Genomic DNA, 25,412 nt, shown 5'->3' with positions numbered 1-25,412 from the left:
TGGGGCTGATAATGACTAACTGACCAAATAAACTTTGCTTAAAGACTACATCCAGTTTTCTCTTTGTTGTGGGAGATTCCTGAACAGTGATTCAACCCCCCCACAGCAGCTACCTCTCAGATATCTTTGTCCTGACTCAAGCAATAAAACCTCCTAACTATTACTCCCAATTTTTCTTTTAATTCAAAGCCAGTTCTGTTTCCATCTTGCTGTCATTTAAGTATCAGCCAGCTCTTCCCTGAAGGAAATTATTAGGCAGTACTAACTGGTCACAGCTCTGCTGAAGTACGTCTGACATCAATCAGATGCTCCATCGGATTCACTTTTCCTAACCCTGATTTCAGTGAGCCCAGGTTTTGGCTTAATATGTATTACACTTAAACACAACTGGAAATGTTTTATTTTGATTTTACGAAGTCTTCCATGAGCACTGGAGTAAGTGCAGCACAGTTTTGTCTGGATTTATATCTTGTGGTTGGGTTGACTTTGCTCTTCAACTAAGCTCTGATGGAGACTGCTCCCATGGGTGGGCAATACCTTCCTTGTGACTCCTTCTGATGTTCAGAAAGGTACTCCTAAAATTTCATCAGTTTCCATAGCCTGAGCCTATATTGGACCTGTCTCTGGATTCACACCTGAATTCACATCTTTAAGATTTCTTATTGCTGAGGCTGTAAGGATAACTAACAGAAAGAAAGACCTAAAACAGCATGACCACATAAACTTCATTCCTTTAGAAAACAAGGCCAAAACAGAACAAATTTTGCCCATTACATCAAGATGAGTGGAAGTTTTTCTTATTTTTGCTTTAAATATGAGAAGAAAAATTTGAGGAAATGTTTTGGATGTATCATTCAGGTTTAATTTGATCTAATTCTACCTTTAGAAGCCTCATATGAAACAGTCCTGAGGGACAGCTGCTTAAAAAGATGGACTACCCAAAGTCAAACAAAATTATATACAATTGTCTTATGGGACTTATTTTTGATAACATGAAATAGCTTTCATCAATCAGACTCCAGCTGTAAATTATCAGAGAGCATTTCCTTGCAAAGAGTGCTAGAGGCTCATTTTTCTTTTTAATGTTGAAGTATACCATATTCACTGCTGGACTGTTTTCACTGTCCTATGACTTAATTTTGCAGTGGTCAGTGACTTTCACTTGCATGAGTGATCTGTGGTTTTATTCTCTTGACATCAAAGAGAAAGATCATCTTGGCTACATTACAAAAACCAAGTTTTGAACTTTGCAACAATAAACTGTGACAAACTCTCAGATTTTATAAAAGCTTTCTTTTAAATTGAAGGTGACTTACAAAAAGGGGGAAAATGTTTTATGCCCTCACGTACACTTTTACAATGTACAAAGTAGGGCCTAAGAAGAGTTGGGGGGTTTGAGAATCTTTTTTTATTAAGTATTATCTAATCTCCAGCAAAATCAGGCAAGACCAGATTTGACATTTTTTGGGCCAAGCATAAGAAATAATGTGCCTTACTTTTTCTGCCTGCTCCTTTCCTTCCTTCACATTCCAACCCTTCAGGTCTACTTTACACACCAGAGAAAAACAGGTGTACAAAAGATGGTTGGCAAATTCTTGCCAATCTCTGTGGCTAGTTGAAACCTGAAAAATCTCAAAGGGCACTTTTTACTGGAGCCTTAATGAGTCCTCTGGAATAAGGCAAAGGAAATGGTACAGCAAAGCTTGACAGTCTTGATATTTCAGTGTTAAGCAAACAATCAGGACAAAAATTTCTGACTGGCTTCATGCCATTAAAAAGAATCACAAGAAATCATAGAAACATTTTTCCCTTTATCAACTTAATATAGCAGAAATCAGAGCTCTGATGACATTTCTTGAAAATAGGCAACTATAATAAACACTTCGGCAGTACAAGACATTCATTCTGATATGCAAAGCAGCAGCAGACTCTGGAAAAGCTTTTGAAACACAAAAGTACTTCCCAGCATGTGAAAAGCTGCAAATTATTCTGTCAATATTTTAATGGTATACTTTGCTTTGAAGAGATCACCTTATGAAATGTGTGTATAGGCAAGAGCAGAATGAGATAAGTTAAAGGCCACGAGCTTTAAAGACAGTCATTCACAAATCATATACCCCAGGAATATAGAATAAAACACTTTTAGAGAAGGACAATGGTTCTTGTTAAAAATGAACTCAAAAGTGGAAAAAAAGGATATTACTATCTGAAATGAAAAATTAGGACAGCAATAACAAAGTGAAGAAAGAGAAGCTACTGTGCTGAATGTTTGCTAACTTGTTTTTAGTTCCTGAAAATTGCCTGTCCCCCTCCCATAAAAAAGGGAATGAAATGCTATGTCTGTTGGGGTTGCTGTATCAGAATCCACTGGCACTGGCACTGGCACTGGCAGTGCTACATCTGAGGCGAACACCTGGGGCCTGCTACAAGCAGTCATGCCCCAAATGGCAAGGCTGATGTGGTTATGCTCAGATTGCTTCAGATCCCCTCTGAGCAGATTCCTGCTACTGGGGAGAAGCCACAGGGTCTCTGTCATGGGTTATTTTTCCCAGAGTGCCCTGTCTCACATCTGGCAGTGGGGAGCAGCCGTTCTCTTTGACAAAACAGACTCCCACCTCCAACCAGGGCATTGTGTCAACATCCTAACCCGATGCCCTGTGCTGAGTAGCTGTGCTGAAGAGGACACTGGTGATACTTGGGGTGAAGAAGGTCTGTGGCTCCCACTCTCACTTTGAGCTGTCCCAAAAATGGGATATGAGACATGCCATCCACCTTGAAATGTAGATTGAGCTGTTGATCTGTCCTGACACCGGCCTCAAACTGGTTGAGCAGAGCCCCACGACAGAGGCTCCGGCCCTCTGGTAAAAGATAGTGTGCCACCTCTGAGCTCCAAATTTCTTGTATTGGAGAATAGGAAATTCCCCAGGTAGGATATTTAGGGGCCTGCTTCATAAGCAGGTGATGAAAAGTGTTAATGTTTCATGTTCCAAAGTAGCTGTTCTAAGTACCTGATTCCCAGATTCTGTATTTCTTTTACAAGACCTAAAACCAGCACAGACACTGGCCAGAAGAGAAAGGGAAAATTTCCGTGCTTACTCTGCTCACAGTATTTCATACGGTTACAGAGCAACAGCCTTCTGAAGTCATGGTGTACAGAAATGCAACCCTCCCACCCGAGACCACCTGAACCCTCAGATACAGATTTCACTGACACCTTCTTGCAGAAAACTGATGTCAGTTGAACTGTTTCTGTACCAAGCATGACTAACCACATTACAATCTGGCTCTTCATGCCATATTCCAAACCAGCTCTTTCATTTTTTTCTGAGAAGGGCAGTGATTCAGTATTAACATACTTTTAAGTATGTAATGTTTTTCAGGAACTCTTCGGTGCACATGAATGTTTATGAATACTTTTTTAAAATACTAAAAGAAATAACTGCCTAAATGTTCCATTTATCTGCATCAGTTTCTCAAGCAAAAAACTACATTTTTTAGCCCCATAAAGACCTCAGTGATTTTTATACTCATTTTACAGGAACTAATCCTTTTAGAGATAATCAACAGCATGCTAAGCAACCTGCAATGATCGGGGGCCCACATTTTGTGACTGAAACTGAAGGGACAGATACCTGACAATGAAATAGGCAAGAGCAAAGAGAGAACAAAAGTCCCAAAATGTAACAAATTATCACTTACCCTGTTTAAGCAGTATTTGCTGTCTTTCCCATAAAAGTGTTGGAGGCATTTCATGTTCTGCTTGTCAACAATCTTGTTGAAGAACTCGTTGATGGTTCGCACAGAGACGGCGCAGACAGCAGATCGGTTGGTTGGTTCAGAAGAGTCTGGTTTGCTTTGTGCAAAAACACCATAGAGGATATCATCGTTGAGCCCAAGGCCCATCTCATGTGCTAGAGCTGCACCAGGCTTGCTTACGTAGGCAGCTTGCAAGATGTTGAATACCTCCTTTCGGATGGACCTCTTCCTTCGCTTTTCAGTAAAAATGCACTCAAGAGGCATTTCCATGTAGGAACGCATCTCTGAGTCTAAAGTGCAGAAGCGGATAATTCTAGTGTGAAAAGATTGCGAGTCAAGAGTTTCTCTCTGTACAGTCAAAAAATAGACAAAGTGATCATTTTCAAAGGCATGGACGTACCTAATAGGATACGAGTCACGGAACTGAGGGAGGATATCTATATAAGACTGATCTGTGAGAAACTCAAAACCGTCCTGCGTTTCTTTTAATCTTCTAACCGATATTGAATGCAGCACATGGGGAGGTTGAAATGCAGATGTCACAGTATTTCCAACAAAAAAGTTGACAAACCTGTCCTTTTCAGTCACCAAAACTTTGGTTCCTAAAGTGCTAACAACACAATCAGGACAGTTATCTGCTTCTCCATCCGCCTGGGGCGAGTACATGCAGTGCACCTCGCTTTCAATGTCAGCAGGGTTGTCAGGGTGAATGATGTGACGGTGGCAGATGCCTCCGGACACACTACCACAGCTAATGAGCTGATCATCATAATAAGTTTCTAAAAGCAGTGCCATGTTGATGTTATCCTTCCATATGCTGTTAGATAAATTGGCTTTATCTCGGCAGTCTTCACATGGTGCACAGTCAGGGTTCTCCAAAACAGGCCCAGTCTTGTACACAGAAATGTTCTGGAGAGTTTCATTTAGTACGTAAATCTTATTGACTGCTCCAATATAAACATGATGCTTGTATAAAACTACATTCTGAATTGGTGTGTCTGCAATGAAGTTAGGAAGATCATATTTTACACCAAGATTCATCTCTGATTTTTTAGCTGCTTCTTTGCATTGTCCATGGCTCCTCTGCAGCAAGGCAAACAGGAATACAATAAACCCAGAAGGATATGCAGTAAAAGGCTTCATTGTCAGAGATCTAATCTGTCAAAATATATTTAATGGAAAAATTGGTTATATTTCATATACTAAACCGTCAGTTTATCAGACAACAGAAATCTGTTTCTAGGCTGCATGTAGTAGCTGAGCTATTTCAGTTTAAGAAGTGTTGCAATCTCGCTTAGTGTCACAGTAGTTGTACTAGAAACGGCTACAATCACTTTAGGTACCCATTTCACTGCCTTTAGAACAATTCACAGAAGGATTTTCTTACGATGAATTTCTCAAGACCCCTTGGCATGTTGTAGAGCAGCAGAAGAGAGAGGACTACTTCCACAACACCATTAATCCAGATGATTGGTACAGTTTAGAACAGGATGGTGTACACATAGCTAAAAGCAAAACTGCCCCGGAAACTTAGGGCACAACAGCACACAAAGCAGTTGGAGCACTTCAGTGTGTGGCTATAAGATATGTGTCAAGTTCTCAAGGGGTTGAACAGATTCCTAGCACAGCTGATCTAAAAGTAAGAAATAGAAAAGACATGAAATAATGTGAAGATTTGAGCTGAATGGACTTATATTCTGTTGATTTTTTTGATTAACCAAGGAAGATACACTTCTCCACCAGACCAAATGAAGAAACCCCTCTCTCTCCCTCCCTCCAGCTCCTCAAATCACTCTTTCATAAAGGCCCAGTTTGGAAAAAAGAATGTCTTTTTTCAGCCAGCCCTACTTCTTGGAATAGTCATTCTCCCTAGTGTTGACAAGGCTTTGTAGTGTATTATTAGAATATTTTATGCATCATGTGGTGCTTGGCATGTGCAAGCTCTATTTTAGGCCCTGTACCACAGCAGTAAGTCACTCTGGTGAGCCTTACAAGACACAGGCGTATCGCTGTATTGTAAACAAAGGGCTATCAAGTGACCTACAGCCATTAACTGATGAAATCAAACCACCTAGCACTTCTCTCTTTTTCTTTTACATCTCCACACAGTTGTTTGATGTGGCTTGAAAAACCAAAGGGAGATGACTTGTGTGATATTTCACCCCCTTGAAAGATCAATGAAATGAACTGTGGTTATGAGCATTTCAGCGCAGTATCCACACTATGCCCTGTCACACCAGATTTCTTCTGTCAACATCATGACACAGTTGCTAAGCCAAATTTAGCTTCTTCATGAAGAAAACAATTATGCATTCTAACAGCAATATTATCACATACTTTGGGAAAATTCCTCTAACTTTGACTATAGTTAGGCAATTGTTGCTAATCAAGAAATGCTTGTGACCATTGAGAGAATTTAAAATAGATGATCTTGAAAATTACAAACTGAATAATAGGAATTTGTACCAACTTTTTATTTCATTAGGAAATGAAAATACTACTATAGACCAGAGCTGTTTCAGCTGTGTATAAATCTAGTGTTTTCACTAGATTGGTTAAAACAATCCATCAATAATTCTTGTGGTGCTTTATCTCAGCGTCCACTGTGGTTTACCTCTTTAATTACACAAAATAATAGGTTTTGGAAACTAATTGTTCTTCCTCCCTGTTATCTGATAAGAATCATGACTGAGAGTTGGGAATAAAAATCAGAAACACAGGCTATTTGCAAGTATTAGCTGGTAAAAACAAGTTACACTTCTAGTATTGAGACATAAAGATCATCCTTCAAATCAGTAACATTTTTTGATATTAATTAGTGATAACAGAATCCTGGAAAGAAATCTAGCCTGGATTTGAAAGAAAAAGAAAAAAGAGCAAGGATATTGCTATAATTAGAAAATAGTCCCAGTGCACAACTGCTGACTTCCATATTGTATAGGGCAGGAAACTGCCTTCTCATCCTCTGTAACATCTTGCTATCGTGACTTTTTTCCTGCTCTGTGCTGGGATGAAACCAAGAGCTTTCAAAGTTTGCGTAAAACACCCAGAATTCACACATGATCCATGTTCACATCCTGCCTGGCCAGTGTCAAGTGCAGGTCCCAGCACTGGGAGAATTGGGGGCCTGGTCTGACTGTCTGCCTCTTTTCAACCAGCACTTCCACCCAAGACACTGCTGAACCTGGTGCATTCCTGCAGATTCACTTCTGATGACTCAACATGTTCTGACAAATACTAGATTAAGCAGAAAATTCCAAAAGTGCTCTATTTCTGACACCAGCCAGAGGTAGATATATTGTTACTGTAATAAGTTTAAACCCACTTACCAGAGGCAGCCCTGCAGTGGAGAGACAAAGCAATGGGTGGGACAAGAGTTGCATGAGGATGAGGCACCACCAACACAGGCAAAAAAGATCGAAGGAATGTTACTTGACAGGCACCTTATTTGTTGCAGTATACTCTGTACTGTATTCTTCTTTTAATGTTTCCAAATAGATTTCCCACCCAATGGGTCCCTCAGTTTTCAGTTTACAATCCTCCCTAGTCTTCCAGTGTCTGAAAAAGAGGATTCCTAGATGTCCAACAATCAGTACCAGTGTGCACTGCAGGGGTATTTAGAGCCATAAGTACTATCTGACATATTCTTTCACTCCAACCATATTTTGGGATGTGAGGCCAGTATCCTCAGACAGTCTGCTCTGCCTACATTCAGTAAGATACCACTGATTTCAATCTGTGTTCTGGAGATCAAAAATTTCACCTTAGACTCGTTTAGCAAGCAAGGCTGGAATGGAAAATTTAACAGTAAGAACAAAGGTGGGATTCAGTGTGATGTAAAGGATGCCAGGAATAATAGGTACTTTATTTTAGCACTACAGGAAGGAAAATATGAGCAATAAATGAAAACCAAGTCATCTTTTCTCTTCTATTTGAGTTTCATCATAGTGCTTTCCTTTGTATACTTTTGAGATGTTTCAAGCATCCTCCCAGACAGAAATCTGCTGATTCCAACCTATGGGAAGCTTTGGCTCAGATTTATGGGCCGCTCTCTAGGGAAGATGGCTCACCACAGCCCAGGTCTTCAGCATACTGTGAATCTTCTCTCAAGGTGCCTGACACCAGAAGGAACATGCCCTACAGTGAGACATTTATAGCTTAGGGAGAACATAGGAGTCATGTGAAGAGCACTATGAACTTCACAGTCCTCACATCATATAAACTCTGCTCCTTCTTTCTGAGTCTCCTGAAATTTCGTGCCACTTTTCATCTGCATCTGACCCAGGTTCTTTCTCTATTCCTGCACAGTTCCAGCAAAGAGCTGCTCTTTTGTAACCTTCAGACCAGGTCACTGCAAATACACTTCACCTGAATACATCCTGAAGAAGCAGAGAAATTTTGGTGAATTAAAAATTCAGTCTTTCTACAGAGGTCCAACAGCTCTCCATAGCATACACTCAAATGCAATTTGTTGAACTTACAGAGATTTGATGAATTAGAACCAAAATACTTGTGCTATAGCTACAGGTCAAAGAACTAGCTCCTCTCTATCAGTTGCAGAACGAAAACAAGGAAACCTTTTGTTTCTCTGCTTGGTTTGAATGATGGATGCTGTTCAATCTTTTGTGACCTTCCTGTGACACATGTGTATGTCCTTCACGTGTCTACAGATGACTTGTAAGTTTTGGCCTGTGATAGCCATCAGTGAGCAATAGCTGTCATGGATTATTCCTTTTGTAAGAGATATTTTCAAAGCCAGTGTCATGATGTGCTCATTTTTCCATCCCTCATCAGACAGTAGCCAGTAAAACTGATAAGAATATAGATTTTGGTTAACCATTGCAAATGGTTGGTAATGATGTGTCATATTAATGTGAATGCTATGGCTGGTGCTTTGTTTTTGTACCATTAAGTATCCCAATGGCAATTTTCTTCCTACAAGTTTCATTCCCTCTAATTATGACTTGGGTGATAATTCGTAAATATTGAACATCATGTCTCTCCTTGGCACTGTTTGCCACTGTACTGACAAGTCAGGCCTGGCCTTATTGTGGAATATGTTCAAGCTGGCATATACAAAGAAGCCAGAAGACACAGCCATGCTTGTTTGCCTTTCCCTCATTCAGAAACTTGGGTCCCATTTATCTCTAATCACAAGCACTCCATGGATCTGCACAAGCTCAGACAACATGCTGACATGAAAGCATTTCGTTCGTTGTTTGGTGCATCTCATTTTTCCTTGCTTTATTACAGAAAAGGAATGGCAGGGTCCTCTATTCCACAGAGAGCGCGTTTGTACAAGAACATATTTAGTCCTAAGATAGGTCATTTCAGGTTAGGTGACAGCAGAGCCATGTTAATTCATGATTCAAAAAGTCTATTGTCAGCAAATGGTAGCCCTTTCCATTTTTTAAAGCTGATAGTTTGGTTTTATACTTTTTCCAGTGGGAGAGTACATCTTGTTACTTTGTTCTCTGACAGAGTTGAGGTGGCAAATTTATATAGAATAACCCTAGTGGCCATTCCTCCTGAGACTTCAGTTTGCTTTGCTATTTTGGACTAAAATCTGTGCCAGTGCAGGACCTGATTCCCTGTGGTTCAGAGGCTGTGCCATGGAGAGAACATCATCATTTAAGAGGACAGGGAAAATGGGAGGGGGTGATAACAGCTCCATTCATCCAGCTTTAACCAGTTGTTGCAAATCTGCCACAGCACTGGCATCAGCTTCAGCAGATAAAGCTCACAATGGATGTGTCTTCACCAGACTTTTCAATTAACCAATTGCATCTGTACACAAGGTTGAGTACATCTAAAACACTTAGTGAGGGTAACCTGTTTTCTAAGTTCAGAGGTAAAAAAAGGTTCTAAATCTGAACTTAGTTACCTTGAGACAACAAAGAGAAAAGGAAAATTAATAAATCAGTAGCAAACACACAAATTATCCCTGAGCTGAATTCAAATGGCTAATCTGAGTTAAAATTCATGTTCCCTTGTCTTGAGTGCTATGTCAGCTCTAGGTTAGGTCACTCATCCTGACTAGGGTGGCAACAATTTTTCCTACAGCATGGTATGCACTCTAGCACAATTCAGTTTTCCAGAGTATAGAGTCAAAGAACTTATTATCAGTGACTTAGGTTATAAATTCATTCATAGCAGACCTGGGAGGTTTCTATTTGCTCTTTTTATTCTCAGAGGTGTATGCCCATGCAGATGGCTGATGGGGAAGAACTGTTGGGCAGGGCACAGTCTAGGCAATAGATGGAGGATCTACCATTAACTAAATCCTCTACATACACAGTGCAGTCATGTGTGTCAGAAGAAATTGCTTTCATTAGCAGGTTCAACTGATCTGTAAGCCTTTCCTTACAATATTCAAACACATAAAAAAATTAAATCATCCCTGCATAAAACACACTCTTTAATATACATAGTCCATTACTGGGTCTAATATACCATTATAAATCACAACAGCTATCAAAAGAAGCATTTTTGTTGTCTAGCACATTTATTTTTAACAGGCTTTAAACCACAAGAACACTAATCTAGCCTTTGCAGTGGAGAAAATGCTATTCTTACATTCATTTGGCATTTTTTGGAGGTGTCCTGCAGTGCAGTAGAGTATTTTATTTGAATTGCTTCAGAACTTAACATCCTAAAGCCAACTCATGTCATGGGTCTCTAGCACAACTGGATTTATTTAATCAGTTTTTGTTGTGATGGGCTACAATGGCACTATTGGTTCTTTTGTAATGAACCCCAGCAAACACTCACTGTATATTACAAATGAGTGGAACCGATCAAGAGCTATATATTGCTCAAAAAGATTAATTAAATATGTGGAATACTTAATACTTCCACTTAATAGGTAGAATTTCTTGCAATTGAGATAAATTTCTCATGTGAGGAAGTAGTACTCATTTTAAGGCCTGAGGAATCAATTCCACAAAGAACATGGACTAGAAGTCCAGAATATACATAGAATAACTGCAAACCAGACAATTACACCAAATAAGGTAGAACCTTCACTGTCTCTTCATGCTTGGGTCTTTAAATAGAAGAGGACAGCTTTCCACATCTGGATGATAAGGATGGAAGGATTAAAAAAAAAAACTATTGTATTGTTTAGCAATATCCGGAAAATAGAAAGCAAACTTTGAACAACACAATTGTTCCATCCTGTTCATCTCAGATGCAAATCAGCAATTATGGAACTTCAGTAAGAAAATAACTGTGATGTTATTGTGTCTCTTTACCACTACAATTGAAGTAAAATAAACCCAGTCCTAGCATAGACTTAAGTTTGGTATCTGCAGCAAATAGCTCAGCATGATGACTGACATATGAACATCTTACTCAGTGCAAAGGTTCAGTACCAGCAGATGAGCTATGTGTGTGTGAGGAGAGTAACATGCTACGCCTGATACAGTGCATGTCATGACTAACAACACAATGCAATGTTGGTCTTCTGGGTCAGGTTAGTGCATATGGAGATATTTGGGGGTCACTTCAAATTTTTCATGTTTGAACAGACTAATTCATCTCTTATCTATTTTCACCACATATGCAAAGCAAAAGCCTTTATCAACTTCTAGTGAGTTGAGATAAATGCAGACACACCCTGGTGGACTGGGGAAATCACACAAGCTCGCATAAATATCCAAGTCTTTGTTTCTAGTGTCACAGAAACACCTCACAGTAGGAGAAAGCAACTTACTTGCATTTCTGAGTTGATCCTCTTGATCAACTTTTTTGTATGAGTCTGAGCATTTTGTGGTTGTCTGTACTGAATGGGGACAGTGTGATTTCCTTGGAATGTAGTTCCTCCTTTTGTAAAGAGCCAAGTTGGCAAACCTGGCTGCAAGCACAGTTTTAACTTAATTCCCTCAAATAGTCTCAGCACTTGGACCTGCTATTTTATATTTTATAGTTATAACATCTATCCACCTGAATTCTTGTATTGAAATGCAGAGCATATTTTGGAAGCCTTTCCTGTCTTGTAAAGCTAACAGCCTTCCATACTGTGATAATTAAAGGAATGGCATGGGTCATAAAAATGATAAAGATTAAAAGGCAGATATCCATGAGTAACCAAGATAGCATACAGATTTGATCTAAATGTTCTAACAGCAATTATGAATGATCTTGATGCAGGACATTTCCTGCAGTTTAATTGTCATTTGCTGCTAATGGTTCTTAGGAGTCCCTGAGATAATAACTCTTCACAGCCAAATATTAATCTCTTAAAAAAAAAAGTAAGTTCTCTGTGTCAACAGATACAGATAGTAAAGTATATTATATATGACAACTGTACCAAAATAGTGATGATAAGGTATGTTTTATTAGAATGGTACCAATGGATCTACTTGCCCACCAAATTACCAAGTTTCCTTTTAATGTCATAATAAATATAATAATATCAGCAACTAAAACCCAAGAAGTCCCTGCATTCTTCCAAGGTGTGGTACAAATACCTAGGATACTAAGCCAAAGAAATTGTGCTGGCTCTGCTCTTTCCTCTGAAAGAACTGGCAGGACAGTGTCAGGCAGTGGCTTTCTGCTTGGTGGGCACACATAAAGCATGCCACTGTGTGCCATGACTTCACCCTTCTCACTTAATGTGTCTCCAAGAGCCACAAGGCAAATTAGCAACCAAACTCACGGTCAAGGATTTCCAAAAGGCTGCTGATGCCTTGCTTGATACACAGCTTGTCAAGCTGAGATGTCATGGTCAAACTGTGTAGGGTGCCAGCAAGATCAGCACATCTGTGTGACTGAGCTGGGCTCACAGATTTGGAGAACTGGCCCAAAGGCTGGAACGAGACCCTCAGCTCTCCTTTACTCAGCCTGCTGGGGGTGGCTTATCCAGGGAAAGGAAAAAACAAGAAAAAGCTCTGCTAGTGGACCTGCGTCAGCACCGTACAGAGGACTTTAAGTTGCCTCCAAGTCATCTCCTTGTATCTAGGAACTTTTGTGGGGGGAACTGGCCTGGCCTGGCACATGCCATGGGGCTGATACTGTGTTGGGCTAATATTGTGCTTTGTCTGCACGCATACTTAGTGCTGGAAAGCAGACTGCACTCCTTCCATGCTCAAGCTGGCTCCACAACCTATAACCATGGTTGTGTAATGCTGTGTTTGAGATAATCAGCCCTGCCAAACACAAACCACCTCTATGAAAAGCTTTGGTGGTCTTTGCCCCAAGTGAAGATGTGGTGCAAACACTCAAAACAGCTACAAACAAAACTGAATTGGCTGTGTTTGTAAATTTCCTAGTGAAAGCAATGGGGTCTTTATTTATGCCTCAGCTTCAAACATAATCTGATAGCAAAGTTAATAACCTGATGATTTACTTAGCTTCGTAGCGGTTTTTTGATGATCAAACAGGAGCAATGTCAAGGATAGTGTTCATTTCCCATCTGTGTTTGGTTAGGAGGTTATGACCTTTTCTTTTTAATGCTGACCTCACTTTTGTCACTGTAAGTTTATGTTATTGCAGTGCACTTTAACTGATGCTCTACTTTCCCTCGGTTTAGAGAGGGAGCTAATGGCACTCATTGGCATGAGCGCTGCCTCGCTGCGAACCGGTGATTCATGATCGCCTTCCAAGGACCTTACGGAATTGGCCTTCATAAATCCCGAAATGGCCTGGGACCAGCCTATCTGACATCCTGGCTCTCACCAGAGGCAGCAGTGTCACAGCTGCAATCAGGAGAGTGCCTGATCTGTAGCAGCCTCAGCTCCCTTTTTTTTGGCAGATGTCCCTCAGCAAGGGTCCGTCAGCCACAGTTTTTATTTTGAAATATTGTGTTGACCTTCAGAAGATGCTGAAAAGCTCAATAGTTTGAAGAGGGAGTTCAGGGATGGCTGAGCAGTCTGAGTTTTTTCATGCTAATGGGATCTTTTTTTGTGTGCTTGTTTCTGAAAAGATTTTTCAGCTGGTTCATTTACTTTCTTTCAGCCTGTCCTCTCCCCTCATTCGAAGAGACCTGGGAAGCTTAAATGTGCAACTGTTGCTCTTCAGAGGTTCTCATTTATACTGGGCCCAGAACTAGGTTTTGGACTTGTTCAGACCCTGGAATGCTTCCTTTAGAAATCTGGAGCCAGATAAGGAGTCTGTGAGATAAGCAAAGAGGCTGTTTCCAAACTTCAAGAGGGTATTTACCTTTCTCATAGGGGTGAAATGAGGATAATGAATCCATTCTTACAAAACACCTCCAAAACACAAAAGGCTTAATTCACTTCAGACATAGCACAGAAAGGCTGAGCTGTAGGATGGTGCCTGCCACAAAGGGGCTGATTTAAAATCATGGTCTTCATCCATCCCTGCATGAACAGGCTGGCCAAAGGTCTAAAATGGGACTTGGGACTGGCTCTGCTGCTTTTGCCCTCTGCCCTCTCTCTGCAGCCCCTGCCTGCACTCTCCTGCCCTTTTGCCATGAGATCCAGCAATCCACCACCCCATGGCCATTCCTCACTCTCCTCCTCCTCTTCCTGTCCTGGTGGGAAGATGCAGAGAGTGGAATGTGAGTCCTCCTGGGCAAAGCTGTCCTGATGCTCTGGAGCCAAGCCAGCTGGGAGGAGGAGAGGGGATGGCGTGCGGTGCTGGAGGCTGCCTGTCAGCAGCAGGACCCGTGCCTGGCTCCATCCTGTCTGGGCACTGCAGAGGAGCTTGGCTGGGTGCTGTAAGCCAGCCAGGACTGAGAGACTCTTACTGCTCTGTCTTCTCTTCCAGAACTCCAGCTCAGGTGAGATCCAGGGAATATTCAGCACAAAATGCTGACACTGGTTAAACAAAGCACCTGAGAGTTTTGTGGCCAGTGAGTGTTAGCTTTTTAGATCTCTTTGTTGGACTTGTGCCCTGACCTCACTCTAAACCCCATTTGAGATGCCAAAGCAGCCTCTCTGGATTTTCCCCATAATATTAAGCTTGGTCTGTTTATCCAAAAGAAAAATAAAATGGCAGTGGTAAAATTGGAAATTGGACAGTAAATGTATGTTTTTAATTTAGGACGTCATAGTGAAAAAATTTCTCCTGAGCGTGATGTTTTACTAAACAGCTGATATTTAATTCAATATTTTGGGCACTGAACAAATGTCACTGTCATTTAGCAGGAACATTTTCTTTTACATCTCTGCTCCTACTAAAAATATTCAAATTATATTGTATGACTTATTAGTAGACCGTGTAAGTTGTGTTCAGACAAAAAATATGGAGTTCTTATCATTAATAATTACTCACTTAAGCATTTTAAATTTGAACAAGATACAGATGTTTGGGGTGAGGATGGACAGATCTCAACTCTTACACACCCTGCTTTCACACAAAAGCCTGGTTTTGGACCCAAGCTAGGTCAGAATAAGCTAAATTCCTTCACCGTGAAGCCATCATCTTTTCCAAGACTTGACTCCACAGTCTCTATGCAATCATTATTCTCATTGATTCCTGTGATAGTTGAGCTGACTAAGGACTAGAGAACAGGGTGCTTAAGACAGGCTGAAAGACAGATCAGTGGCAATGACAGAATCTCAATACTACCTCATTTAAAATGAGCAATTGATGATAGAGGGTAAATACTGAGATGTAGAAGACGTAACAGGAATAATAGGTGCAGAACAGTAAATCTTTAAAATCTTATATATTCTTTATGAAGATAATAATTACTCTTTACAGAAAGGCTGAATTAACCAACGCTGCATTTCTAAGTAACTAGCTAATGGACACAGGCATTATCTTTCCATAAGTCTTTGAAATCCCTATAAACCATGAGTAGTCAAATATTTGACTGATGGGCTTTTACCCCTGTTAATAGCATGGGATGGTGTTCTCAGTAAATAACATAACTTTAGATTTCCCTCTTGCAGCTGGGAAAAGGGTACTTTCTTATTTTTAAGCCACCTCTTATTGCTCCTTGCTGCTTCCTGAAAGGCTTTTTATATTGTGAAAACAATTCACTGGTTGTTACCTTATTTTTGTGCCCTGCAGGGGATTTTGGGCGCACAGACTCTGCTCAGATAAGCAGGGACCTCTCCCACTGCAGTCAAAGGAATTTTTAAGCCATTCCTGCTTACCTGCAGACAAAGGTTGGCTCAGCTTGTGTTTCACCTACAAGAGAATTGTGGCATTATTTGCATAAAAGAAATTCTTTCAAAATATGTTATATGAAAATTTCTCAATTTGAAAACAAACAAACAAAAGTGCAACTTGGCCATCTTCAGGAAGCAGCAAAGTTGTCTCTGAGCTCTACCCCAGCTGATTTTATCAGGGCAGCTTACATCTGAAGGAAAACAAATACATCCTTATTTTTGTGAACGTGTTTTCAGAAGGAAGGAAAGAAAACTCCACAGAACTGGAAAACAGGCCTTCTAACTGAAAATGACCACACAACATGTCTCCCCTTTTTTTAGCTCTGCATGAAAATCATAGGCTTCAGTTCTGCCATTAGAATGTCATTGATGATTTTTGTGATTTCCTGTACACTTGTGCTGACTTTACTTACCTTCTGTCTGGCTCTCACCTCTCTCAACTTCTATCAGTATGTTCTGCATTCAGAACACTTCCTCTCATGTAGCCTTTCATAGTCACCCAGGAGAAAAAAAAAGTGACTATTGTTGCTTAGGTCTTTTTGAATATAACCAGGAGAAGGAGAGAATCATCCCTTTCTCACAAATGGACATGCCTTGCAATCCCTCTCTTTTGTATACATAAGGTCAGGATAAAAAGGACAAAAATCAAATGTAATCTGATAGAAATAATAACTGACTTCTATGGGATTTAATGGTAGATAAAATGTAATGAGATTTTAACATGCAGTTCTGAAGCACAAACAGATTGAATATTAAATTTCATAGGATAATTCAGAAACTTATAGTAAGGTTCCCCTGCTAGATTCAATAGGATTTTCCCATTGTGGAAATTTATGGTGGAGAGCTGTCAAGGTCTTGAAAATGTCACAGGAGAGGACATTCCCAGAAAAAGAGCTATTCATTCCTCTGAGAAGGGAAAAGGACACAGTGAAATGTTGCCACCATGTCATGTACTCTGGTAGTTTGTTTGTAAGGCCTATGTTTGCAATACCAGGCAAAGTAGACACTTGGGAATTTCAGATTCTGACTGCAATAGGCTTAATATACCCTAAATACTAGGAAATGAAGAAATTAAAGTAGACCATAAAAACATAGTGCACATCTGGTCCTCTGTTTTCAACTCTAGCATATTTTCCAGGTGATAGAATTTACACCCTGACTTTAACTAAAGGCACCTACTTAGTAACTAAAAGCATCCTGGCTAGGGAAACACCCCCATTTACTATTTGAAAGTGCTGCAAACACACACAGTGATAAAACTCATTATCATGCAGCACTGCATCCTTTAACATGTATAGGAAGGCAAAAGCAAAGTGTTCAGTTTTCCTTCATCAAAGTTTTCTTTTCCTTCATCAGAAGAGTTAAACAAGAGTTAAGATAGTTTTCAATCATCTGCTGCAAGCCAAATTGCATCTTCAAACATGAACAACATTTTCCACTCATCTAAATGGATGGTAAATACATTTTTAGGGTGAAATTTGGATTATTTTCTCAGATGCAGAAGTGCTTTATCACACAGGGAGCTCCATATTGGCTCACTGCTTACTGCAGCCTATTACTGTTTGCATTCTACCTACTTTTTAAAATATTATTAATATTGCAATTATATATATTTTTTTTTACTTCAGCTTTGGGCATTTTTAAGAATGATATAGAATACTGAGTATTAGCAAGGAACATTTTCCCTCAAGGAAAAATATTGGCTTCTAATCCAAAGAGCAAAAGCAATAAACCTAAAGAGTTTAAGGAAAGGTTTTAAAAGACAGCAATATATAACATGTAAAATTAGTACCCCCTGTCTAGAAATAGACAGGAAAACTGAATATAATTAAAGTAACTTATTTAACATTTTCAGTGACATCAGAAGAGGGCAATTAATCAACTTTTATCACTAATTCAACTACCAACACCTCTCATTGTCTTCAGCAAAGCTGCCTCACTCTCTTTTATCCTGCTTTCTCAGAACGAACAGAATCTGGTCTATTTGGATGAGAAGACGCATGAAAGTATACATAATAATACTCATATAATAACACCCATAAGAGATATCAGTATATATAATAGCAATAGATAAAAGGATATATAATTCCCATAACCGAAATCCTAATACAATTTTGAATGTAGAACAGTCTCAAAGATAGAGAGCAATCCAAGTCTAAGTTACCCCAGCATGTATCTAAGACAAACAAAGCTTGTGGAGTTATTTCAGTTTGTTCTTTTCTAGTCATGCTTTGGGACAATCCACAGATTTGGGACTTTTCTCTGGGCCTACTTGGAATGCTGGGCTTACTTGGAAACTTGCTACTTTTATCCTCACAGGATCATCCATGATGTGGGTGTGTAGAGGGGGAGAAGCAAACCCCAATGTCTTAATTAATATCTCTGATGATCCTAAAATTCTGGTGATTTAGTTTGGGTCAACCAATCCAAAACAGACTCTTACTTATGATACAGCTAAAGACAAAACAATAAAAAGTCATGTATGTCTCTAGGCAATAGACCTCTACCAAGCTTGAAATCTCATTAGCTAGATTAGTTTCAAAACAAAGTAAAAGAAAGGTGAGATTCAGCATCCAGCTCAAACAAACTAAAAATAAACAAAGAAAAGAAACATTAATTAAGAAACATTAAATAAGTAAGTTTGGAATTCTAAATGTAGATGATAATTGTTTTCATCTCATTCAACATGCTCATAAAGGATTTGTTTCCACAAAATTTAGATGAAAATAGATAGTCCCTACAGGCCTTAACAACTTGTGCAACTATTAATGAGAAAAATTTTATGTCAAAAAGATACATCAGCTTTCTATTAAAGTCAGAGAAGAGGAAATCCATTTTTCAAATATGGTGCAGACACACACAGAACTAGAGCTAAATCCAGTGTCCATGAAGAGTCAGTGGCAAAACTCCCAGGGACAGCCACGAGGCCACAGTCTTGCTCAGGGTTCTTCCCAGAAAAGTGGTACAGACACAAAAACAGGTAAAAAAAGCCAGTTTCCCAAGACCCACATGTGTCGTTTGCAGTGGGTGATGAAGGGATGGAATTCAGCTGAGGGCAGCTTGGCCAGATGTGGGCAGGGGTAGCAAAGCTGGGGCTGGGTGTGGACATCCCACGCCAGGGCCGTGTGGCTCTCAGCCCTAACAAATGCTCAATGTAATCAGTCCATTAGTCCAGGTTTCTCCCAGTCCCAGACAGTTGTTTAAAATGAGCATTATTTGAAGCAAACCAGAAACCTTAACACTGTATTTCATAAATAACTGTAACTTTACTGCCTAAATTCATGGTGGTCCAGCCTTGTAACTATTGCAGGCAAAATGCCTTTCTGAGCCTCATCACCTCTCCCCTCTGAAGGAGGTTTAGCCATGGCAGGTAGGTGGCAAGGGCACGCCACAAGGTCACAGAGCTACACACCCCAGACACCTACAGGCAAGAGTATTATATGTGCTATATTTTTGGTCACCTGCCCATGTCTAAACAGCTGAAAACCCCTCTAGGTATTACATGCCATCCTCCTGCAGCAGGGCTACCACCTGGAGGCCACCTGCTGGCCTGCTCTTTCTAAAGAGAAGAAGAACATTTTATGTGACTGTTCAGTCACAACCAAAGCTATGATTCTAGCCATTTTATAAAATAAATTATATATTTGGCAAATTTCATATCCTTATGCTGAAAGAAAATCTGGCTGAAGCAAAAAACTTCCTGTGTGGGAAGTGAACAACTTACATAATATAAAATTGTCAATAAAAATTAATTACTCATTGCTTAAATCTAGATGTCTTTATAAGTGTGCCTCCTCAATTAACTGAGTCTGCTTGTAGAAGTGTAACTGAGAGGCCCCTGTGCTTCATCATCAACTCCAGAGCCATGCTATTTTGAAAATAAAAGACCTGTATCCTGTCCAAAAACTAAACTCTGGAGGTGACTTGCTGTGTTGCCATTTTGGATTACAAAAAAATACTCAGCCAACACACAGGGGAAGGCTTAATTCCAGCAAACACACACATAAACAGGAAACCTCTCTCCAGTCAGAAGGTATTTTTCCTTCGTACAATGGGGTTCAAAGATGTGTCATCATATAGTTTAAAACAATTACTAAGGAACCTTACCATTTCCAATACTTTAGGAATAGAGTTGGCTTCCACAGTTGAAAGCCTGTCTGAACTTGCATAGGAAGCACACAAACACTAACAAATATATGCTGGCTTAGGCCAGTGCAGAATTTTTAATCAATAAGTATGTCAAGCTGGGGGACAGAGAGGGGAGGGAATCAATTTTCAGAAGGCAAATGGTAACAACTGTAGATTTAATCAAATTGCAGATGCAATCCCTTACTATTCTCAATACTTTTGAAAGAAAGTAGCTCCATGGCAAAGAATGAATTTCAATAAATGTCACATATTTAGGTTTATTGCTGAACTTTTAAATTTATCAAGCTAGGTCACTGATCCCTCACAGAAATTATAACCATACATGTCAAAAAGATTTTGATACTGTTTGGCTGGATAAACATCAAAATGAAGGAACTGCAGTAAAGGAAAGCAACTTACATAAAAAATTGTTACTTCTGTATGACTGCAGGAAAAAAAGATATGCCAGCGTGACCCTTCAATGTGAGGCTAAAACCGCAACATACATAACGAAGGGGATAGCTATCAAATACCATGGTGATGGCCATGGTGTGAACACTTGGGCAAAATGAAAATCTTCTGAAAGCCTTTGGCAATTTCCCTCCCACATGCATTTGCAATCAAATTTATCATTAATTCAAACAAGAACCTTTTGCTGCCTTCCATACAAAAGGACAATTGAATGTTAATTTTCTTGGGACAAGCAGAAGAAACTATCAGAGCTGTAGGATGCACAGAAAAAGCAGCATTTCATTTAAGAATTTTAAGCATTTTAAACTCCTCAGCACTGCAGAAAATCTTCTGTTATTGACAACTGCTTGAAAAATTAAATGTTCTGGAGCACTTGCTTCCCTGGTGACTGGTGTGCTGGGAGGAGTGGCAGGGGGAGGTTTCAGAGCATTCACTGCTACTGTTGCACCACATGCACACTTGTGCTTGGCTTATGTACACAGCCTCTCCTTAAAATACAAGCATTATAAAATTCTTAAAATTTGAGGGTTATAAGCCCCTCAAATTATTTATCTCCACTCTAATATTTGGTATACTCAATTGCAACTAATTCAATGAAAGTCCATCTGAGCCAAGAGGACTCAGCCACCATCCAGCCACATCAAGCGACTGAAAAAGATCACAGCGTGACTAAAAAGTCCCAGAACAGATCAAAAACCATGGCAGTCTACTTGGGAACACTGTTTGCTTCAAAGGAGTTATATCCTGGACTAACGTGGTCTGATAACTTTACCTCTCTTTTCTTTCTCTAATGTTTAAAATTGGAGAAAGAAAAAAATACATTATCTTCTTGTACAACATCAGAGTTTTCCTCAAGGCAAATAGCTTGGCAATTTGCTAGATTTGTTAATGCTAGAGGAAACAAGTTAGCACACATACCATGTGTTTGAATGCCTTTGGAAATTAGATTGAAACACTGATTTGATTTCCTAAAAGGTATCTTAAACAAGGCAAGGTTAGAGATTTGGAGAGTAATGAGAATTTGTGTGACTTCAAACAGCTCTACATAAAACAGACCTGATATTCTGGGGGGAAAAAGGTCACCTAATTATTCGTTTCCTGAAGGCCCTGTCTATACTACATTTCCCCTGGGTAAGGAAACTGATTTAAAAATGGCTTCTGCTAACATGTTTGCATCAGTGGCTGATTATGAGACAGAGATTTTTAAAGCCACTGCCAAGAAAAACACATCATTTTTGTAAGAGAAGAACAGAAACCTCCTCATCCTGGCTGTAGCAGAAAGATGCCATCCTCAGAGCTCTTCATGGAGCTCCGGCCCTGCCTCCTTGGTGATGGCATGCTGCTTGGGGCAGTGTGGCACGACCACCAGTGGTGCACTGCACAGGTTTAATTACCAAATACAACCTCTGCATAGGAAGCAAAATCACCAACTGTGGCCACAGCAGACAAGATGCACAGGTTGATGGTTCATCTGAGGGTAACAGCCTAATGAAACATGAAGTTGTGCCACCAGCTCAAAGGACAGACAGCAAGGGAGCAACAGGGAGGTAGAAAGGCTGGATATAAGGGTTCCACAGGAGCCCACCACAAAAGTGGTGTTGCCACCCAAAATCTTAGCAAGGTGTGTCTGAAGTGTCACACACTGCATGCCTTCCTCTGCTTTGCACCAAACAGATCCTTGTTACCCCCTATTTAATTTTGTGTTTCTGTAGTTTCAGCGAACGCTGTTCAGCTACCCTATCCCTTTCTTGGTCAAGAAATTATGTGTAGTGCTGAGGGAGCCCAAGCAGGATTTCCATTACACTAGATATTTCACAAACACAGATGGAGATGGAGGACCTCTCCTTGCTTTCTGCCTGAAGCAATAAAGTCTAGACACATGCCCACCACGAAGCAATCGTGGCACAAAGCAGATCACCCAGTGCTCTGTGACTCCCACTGCTGCAGCTCTGCCTCTCTGGCTACCCCAGCACAGCATGCTGCCGGCATCAGGTTCCCTTTGTGGCTGTGAAGGCAAGACTGCTGCTCTTACACTGCAGCCAGCTGTGCCACTTAGTCTCTGGAGTTCTGGAAGCCAGATTTGGGAGGCAGCAGGCTTTGAATTTCTCCTCTGAATTGAAAAATACAGAGCAGACATTTGCAGATCATAGAAGAAGAAGAGTAGGCAGGTTGCCCCCTTTGATTGCACTGGACAAGCAAGACGAGGTTACAGGTCATCAGCTAAGGTACCAGAAAACCATAAATGCAGGAGAATCAGGATGGGAAAGGCAGTACTGGAAAGACAACACTTGCTACTTAGTTTTGCTATCATGAGCTTTTCATTGAACTTCTGCTAAATTTTTGCTTTCTGGCCACCTTGCCCTGACTCAGTGAGCTCCCATCCATCTATGGCTGCACTGTCATCTACACTTGAGCAAATAACACATCTGTGAACCCCTCCCCAGCCACAATATGTGCACTTTAGCTTACCAATAAAGAACTGCTATGCAGTGGCTGGCCTCTGAAGAGAAGGGGAAAAAAAAGAAAAAAAAAAAAAAAAAAGAATAAAAAAGAACAAAAAAGAAAAAAGGGGGAAAAAGAAGAGCAAAAGAGAGAAAATCCTTGCATGATAATAAAGACAATTCATTCCCTGTCCACCAAAAAGGCACAGAAGTTGACTCTCTCTTCTCTAAATAGCGAGATGAATGTTTTACAAAATATCCCAGTTTCCAAATGATTCAGTTTGTATTAGAAGACAGAAAAAGAATCATACAGTGCTGAAGAAGGATTAGGGCACAAAGAACAAGCGATACAGTCATTCTCCAAGTTACTTTGTTTTCAACATGCAGCTCCTGCCAAAGGCTAGCTTTTTGCTCTTACAGTGTATGATCTGTAAACATTTAACCAGCACTCTGAGAAACATGTGAGACTTCATTTTGCCTGACTATGAATCCAAACCTCTCAGATCTAAAATAAAAATACAACAAAAAAGAGACACCATCCTCATTTTGCAGCTGGACAATGAAAAAAGCACCTGTGGGATGAAAGCAAATGAACTATCACACAGGGCATAGGTTCTTCGGGAAAAGCATGCACTGCAGCTTGAATAAACCTCCTGCAGGTTACAAACGCACAGTTTGTTAAACAACACTGCTATTTGATTACTAATCCCTATTGATGTATGTGCAAAACTTCCAATTTCTAAGGAGTGCATTCAGCTTCATAAAGCCTAAAACCTCATAATTTAATGCTGACATGGAAACAATGGTGGAATGCATTATATGAGCCCTTTGCGATTTGTTTACCGTTCGAAGCAAATTCTGCTTTTAAAAATGGGGGGGGAAAAAACCCCAAACAAACCCCAACAACAACAACACAAAAAGGCCATACCGCAAGGAAAACTGTGAACGCCGCGCAACCGTAAAGTACACATCCCCAACTTGGGGAACCCCGCAGGCTCACCCCGCGCCTCACGGAAGGCGGTCGGACCAGCCGCCACAAACGCGGAGCCACCGTCTCCGAGTTGGAAGTTCCAGGCTGCACTGCCGGACACTGCCCCGCAGCGCTCCTGCAGAGCGGGAAGGGGCGGGAGGGGCAGCGGCTCCGGCTGCGGCCAAGGGCGCTGCCCACAGCATCCCGGCGAGCGCTGCCCGCCTGCCCGCGGAGCGCTGCCCGCCCTGCCCTGCCCCGCCGCGGCAGCGTTCCCGTGTCCCGGCGCCCTGCGGAGCCCGGCCGGGGCAGGGGCCGGCCCGCAGCCCCCACCGCTATCACCTGCTCCGCACCGCTATCACCTGCCCCGCACCGCTATCACCTGCCCCCGCGGCGCCCGGCCCGCCCCGGCGGAGCAGCGGCGGCTCCCGCGAAGTTCCCGGGCGGGGCACAGGCAGCCCCGCGCCGCTGCCCGTCCTCCCCCGCTCCCGGCTCATCCCGCGTCCCCCGCGGGTGCCGGTGCTTACCGGAGCGGAGCGGAGCGGGCTGCGCGCCGGCACCACGGCCGGAGGGGCGAGCGCTGCGCCCGGCGGGCTGGGCTGGGCTGGCTCGGCGCTCCCGGCCCGGCGGCCGGCCCAGCCCGGGCGGGCGGGGCGGAGCGGGGCGCAGCCCGGCGCACCTCTGCGGCCCCGCGCCGCTCCGCCGCTCCCCTGCGCCCCGCGGGCTCGGGCTGCCCCGGCCCAGCCCCGCTGTCGCTGCTGTCCCTACCTGGGGGCGGCAGGGGCTGCGCGCCCCGGCGGCAGGGGCTCCCTCCCTCCCTCCCGCACGGCACCTGGGCTGCGGGGCGGCTCTCCGCGCCCTTCCCTCAGGCGCCTCCGCCGCGCTGGTGGCGGCTCCCAGCGGTAAATCAGCCGGTCCCCGCGCTCCCTCCGCCCCTCCGGCGCGGTCCTGACCTGCCTGTGACTCACCACATCGCAGGAGCCCGGGTGCGCGGCGGGGAGAAGGAGGGAGGGGGACCTCCTTCTCTCGCTCCCCCTCCCCTCCTTTCTTCCCCTCGTCCCTCCCGGCCATGCGCCCCCAACCTGGGGGCAGGAGGGATGGCTGTCACTCCCCAGATGGGGAAAGACAGGAGGGGACCCTTGGTGGACCTTATCCTGCACCTCGGCGTTTTCAGCCCAAGTGGGTACCAGTGGTGTACAGGCACACCCTCTGTCCTCACTCCCGGCCGCTGGGCACCCACTATCAGGTGTCAGTGCCTGACTAATATTAAAACCTAACCCTGAGAGGTCAAGATGTGGGCGCCCCTAAGCTTGTCCCGGGACACCCCTAGGCTGTGTAATAGTGAACAAATTTAGCCCGTATTGCACTATCATGGTGTGAGTGCTGACTGTGCTTTAAATGTCTATCCACATGTAATTCAAACAAATTACCTCAGTTTATATAGACTATCAAGTAGCTCTCTTTCCCCATATGTGCTTCCGACAGGGTACTAGACTGCATAGGTTGGGGTTTCTCCCTCCCAAGGTTTGCAAAGCAGATGATGACTTCATCTTTCAGAGGTGCTGA

At 42.0% G+C, this 25,412-nt stretch overlaps 1 protein-coding gene across 1 annotated transcript in view; it reads right to left on the bottom strand.

Annotated features, from left to right (window-relative positions):
* The window catches only part of MET (MET proto-oncogene, receptor tyrosine kinase), a 90,026-nt gene extending 65,388 nt beyond the window's left edge, over nucleotides 1-24,638 (bottom strand). The window contains exons 1-3 of the mRNA XM_030960651.1: nucleotides 24,615-24,638; nucleotides 23,880-23,985; nucleotides 3,700-4,914 (exon numbers count right to left, since the gene is read on the bottom strand). Coding sequence (XP_030816511.1) covers nucleotides 3,700-4,899 — 1,200 coding nt within the window. The 5' untranslated portion in view covers nucleotides 4,900-4,914; nucleotides 23,880-23,985; nucleotides 24,615-24,638. The remainder of the gene's footprint in view (nucleotides 1-3,699; nucleotides 4,915-23,879; nucleotides 23,986-24,614) is intronic.
* Between the last annotated feature and the right edge of the window lie 774 nt (nucleotides 24,639-25,412).

This window comes from Camarhynchus parvulus, chromosome 1A (genome assembly GCF_901933205.1).
Source record: "Camarhynchus parvulus chromosome 1A, STF_HiC, whole genome shotgun sequence".
NCBI lineage: Eukaryota > Metazoa > Chordata > Aves > Passeriformes > Thraupidae > Camarhynchus > Camarhynchus parvulus.
This window is presented reverse-complemented; position numbering and strand designations above follow the sequence as displayed.